The sequence below is a fragment of the Lipotes vexillifer genome, unplaced genomic scaffold (genome assembly GCF_000442215.2).
Source record: "Lipotes vexillifer unplaced genomic scaffold, Lipotes_vexillifer_v1.1 scaffold236, whole genome shotgun sequence".
Classification (NCBI taxonomy): Eukaryota; Metazoa; Chordata; class Mammalia; order Artiodactyla; family Lipotidae; genus Lipotes; species Lipotes vexillifer.
This window is the reverse complement of record NW_006773295.1, coordinates 492,329-496,390: the sequence shown is the minus strand read 5'-3', so window position 1 is coordinate 496,390 and position 4,062 is coordinate 492,329. Positions and strand designations below refer to the sequence as shown.

Below are 4,062 nucleotides of genomic sequence, written 5' to 3'. Positions count from 1 at the left end.
CAGGAATGCTATCCTAGACTTTAATCCCCTGGCCCAATGGCCTAGCCAAGGACTTTCAGGGTTGTTTTTCAGGGTCCCTAGCGTCAGGTCCAGTTCAGGGCCAGGGTCACCAAAACAGCCCCCAGGGGCACATCTTGGGATGGCAAATGCAAACTCCCCAGATCCTGGCTCTGGCTGGGATTGTAGCTTCTCAAGGGCTGCAGTGGCAGAGCCAAGCGGCAGGGGGCGCTCACTCCCAGGCCTGAGGGAGCTCCAGGCTCATGCCAACCAATTATTTAAGCAGAGGTCCCTCCTAGTACTGTTCCTTCAGCTGACACTTATTAAACACCAACTGTATACAAGGCAGGGTGCTAGGCGCTGCGGAGGTGGGAGGGGGGTAAACAGCAAACCAGGGAATAGCCAGATCCCTGTATCTGAAGAGGGAGTCAGAGAAAAGGGGATGAGGAGACTTGGAGGAAGGAGTGGTCATTTCTGCCTCGGTGGTGGTCAGGGGCCCCTGAGGCAGGGAACTGCGTGCACACGATGTATTGAGGACATGCTCACGGGAGAAGGGGAGCGAGGAGAGCCGGCCAGGCAGCAGAAGGAGTGAAATGGGCTTGTGGCCTGGACTGGAGTCTAGCTTCAGCCGGATCCCACCACGGGGTAAGGGGGACTAATACACCTCCTGGTTGGTCCCTTGGGGCGACAGCCTGGCTTTTGGTACCCGTGTCAGTCAGTCACTGGCTCCAGTGGACTGGGGTTGGGAAGGAGGGACATAATCTCTGTGTACCCCTGGGCTAAGTAGCCCCCGTCCAGCCAAGGGCCCTCCCTGGAGAAGGGGGCAGCTGCAGGCGACGCTCAGAGCAGCTCGGGGGCGGGGGTGCACCACCCACACCCGCTATGAGGTTTGGTTGTTCAAGTGTGTCCGTCAAGTCCAGGGGAGAAGCTGAGGATCCCTGGGAGGCGATCCTCTCGCCTCCCTTTCTCCAAGAGAGTCCTTCTGCCTGACCCCAGGGCTGCACTCACCGCTCCGAGGTGGGGTAAGGCTGGAGAGGCTCTGCCCTCATCCCCTGCTGCCCCTCAGCCGCCACACTGAAGCGCCCATACCTTTCCTTCCAGCCATTCCTCTCACTGCTTATGGACCCATGGCAGCGGCAGCGGCAGCAGCAGCTGTGGTTCGAGGGACAGGTGAGGCCTTCTGGGGTGCAGGAAGCGAGGGAGGGGGGCAGGGGGCAGAGAATTCTAGAGGGGTGGGGAGGTGGCCACTGCTACCCCTCTTCAGAGGGACTCACTTATTCATTCACTCAACGAATATGAACTGAGCACCTGGCAGGCTGGCCAGGAAGGAGATTGACGTGGTCTCCGCCCTCCAGAGCTTACAGGCTGGTGGGGCATCAGGTATTAAAAAGGCAATCACACGGAAGGATGATACTGCCCGCTGGGGGATGTCAGCTGTCAAAGGAGCTCACAGGCCCCTCGGGAAGGCTTCCAGGAGGTTGCACCTCTTAACTTCACATTTGAAGGCAAACAGGAAGAAAAGTATTCCCAACAGAGGGAAGAGCAGGTGCAAAGGCTTGCAGGCCAGTTAGCATGGGTGGAGTGCAGGAGTGGGGAGTGGGGAGGAGTTGGGAGGAACCGGGTCCTGGGGAGACTCTGAACATTTTAAGCAGCAGAGTGATGTCCATTTTAGAAAACGCACGCAGCTGCAGGGTGGGTACAGGTGTGAAGGGGCTCCAGAGGGGAGGGGAGGTCAGTGAAGAGGCTGCTGAGTGGTCAGACAAGAGATGATGGGGGCCCGAGCTGGGGCTGGGGGGTGGTGGTGGATGGACTCTGGAGGATTTCTGGGTGGCGTCGCACATGCCCCTCTGGGTTGTGGGCGTGAGGCAGGGGGGAGGGGCCAAGGTCAGGCTGGGTGGAACGGATTGGAGGGGGTTCTGGGGGGTCACAGCGGGCGCCGGGGCTATCACCGTCTTCTTTCTGGGTTGCCAGGCTCTCACCCCTGGACGATGGCTCCCCCTCCAGGTTCAACTCCCAGCCGCACAGGGGGCTTCCTGGGGACCACCAGCCCGGGCCCCATGGCCGAGCTCTATGGGGCAGCCAACCAGGACTCGGGGGTCAGCAGTTACATCAGCGCTGCCAGCCCCGCCCCCAGCACTGGCTTCGGCCACAGTCTTGGGGTGAGTGGCCGGACCTGGAGGACCCTGAAGTTGAAGGAGGGAGAGGCCTTGTCTGTCTGTGGGGGCAGAAGGGAGGCGAGAGATGATGGATGGAGAGAGTGTCACCAACCAAGGAACAGTGAGGGTTATCATTCAGTCATTCAGTGGACATTTAATGATCTCCTTCTGTATGCCAGGCATTAGGTGTGCTCTGGGGATACTGTGCAAATGAGACTCACCATCTCTGCATGGAGGCTAGATTCTAGCTCAGGGGTGCCCTACTTTAAACCAGGGTACCGGTTAATGCAGATTCCCAGGCCCTACCCTGGAGAATCTTTTAGTGGGGGCAACACGGGCAGGGCTAGAGAATGTCTGTGCCTCACCTGGGGCTCCTGTGAGAGACGGAAGGAGCCCCTGGGCTTTCTCTGCTGCCCCCAGGAATCTAGGAGTCAAATTCTTTTCTTTCCAGGGCCCCTTGATTGCCACAGCTTTCACCAATGGGTACCACTGAAGCAGGAGGCAGGTGGCAGGAGGTGAGGAGGTGGGCAGGGGCCTTGGGGTGTGGGTGGCACTGGGAAGGCTAGTACTGGGCAGCCTAGTCTGGGACATGGCCCCCGTCCCTGCCTTCACGGAACCCACAACCCAGCGAGGAGACAGACCTTCATCCCAGCAGTGGTCAAAGAACAGGAGAGGGCTTCCCTGGTGGCGCAGTGGTTGAGAGTCTGCCTGCTGATGCAGGGGACACGGGTTCGTGCCCCGGTCCTGGAAGATCCCACATGCTGCAGAGCGGCTAGGCCTGTGAGCCATGGCCGCTGAGCCTACGCCTCTGGAGCCTGTGCTCCACAACGGGAGAGGCCACAACAGTGAGAGGCCCGCGTACCACAAAAAAAAAAAAAGAACAGGAGAAGCGGCTCCATAAAGAATGTAAATGATAACAACAATAAGGCAGAATGTGCTGCCTCACAGGCGAAGATTTCTTTTTTCAGCACCTTTTTTTTTTCTTCTTTTTTTAAAAATTTTTGGTCGCGTTGGGTCTTTGTTGCTGCGCATGGGCTTTCTCTAGCTGCAGCGAGCAGGGGCTGCTCTTCGTTGCGGTGTGCGGGCTTCTCATTGCGGTGGCTTCTCTTGTTGTGGAGCACGGGCTCTAGAGCACAGGCTCAGTAGTTGTGGCACATGGGCTTAGTTGCTCCGCGGCATGTGGGATCTTCCCGGACCAGGGCTCGAACCCCTGTCCCCTGCCTTGGCAGGCGGATTCTTAACCACTGTGCCACCAGGGAAGTCCCTGAAGATTTTTTAAGATTGATGATGCCCAGCAATTATAAGGGGGGAGGACAATCTGCAAATTGGCTCAGGTTTTCCAAAGGGCAGGTTTATCCGAACTAAACATTCATGCCCTTAACACAACAATTCCACTTCTAAGCATTTATTTTTAAAACTGCAAATAACTGAAATGCCCATCAACAGGAGAGCAGTTAAACAGACTGCATGCGTACAATGGAGTATTACTCAACCGGTAAAACAGGATACTTTAAACATATATGCGTATACAGAGAGTGAGGCGACGGGAGGACCTGCACACGCAGTCATCATGCTGTGTATGGTGGGGCACTATGTGACCCAGTGACATTTCCTTTGTTCATTCATTCATTCATTCAAACAACTATTTATTGAGCACTATTCCAGAAAAGGGGAAGGGAGAAGACAAACAAGGACCCTCTCACTCTACAGACAAAAATCAAGTGAGCAAGTGAGATCATTCCAAATTGTGTGTGAGGGGTCTACCTACTTTAGGGGTTCAGAGGGCATCTCTGAGAAGGTGACGTTTGAACAAATCCAGCCGTTCAAAAATCTATGGGAAGGAGAGTTTCAAATGGAACAGAAAATGCCAAGTGTACGAACAAAGCTTGCCTAGGAGGGAATTAGGGAA

General features: G+C 56.1%; 1 protein-coding gene across 1 annotated transcript in view; it reads left to right on the top strand.

Annotated features, from left to right (window-relative positions):
* Positions 1–2,668, top strand: part of MSI1 (musashi RNA binding protein 1) — a 19,420-nt gene extending 16,752 nt beyond the window's left edge. Inside the window, exons 10-12 of the mRNA XM_007448184.1 lie at positions 1,099–1,167; positions 1,969–2,156; positions 2,605–2,668. Of these exons, the coding sequence (XP_007448246.1) occupies positions 1,099–1,167; positions 1,969–2,156; positions 2,605–2,646 (299 nt within the window). The 3' untranslated portion in view covers positions 2,647–2,668. The remainder of the gene's footprint in view (positions 1–1,098; positions 1,168–1,968; positions 2,157–2,604) is intronic.
* Positions 2,669–4,062: the final 1,394 nt, after the last annotated feature.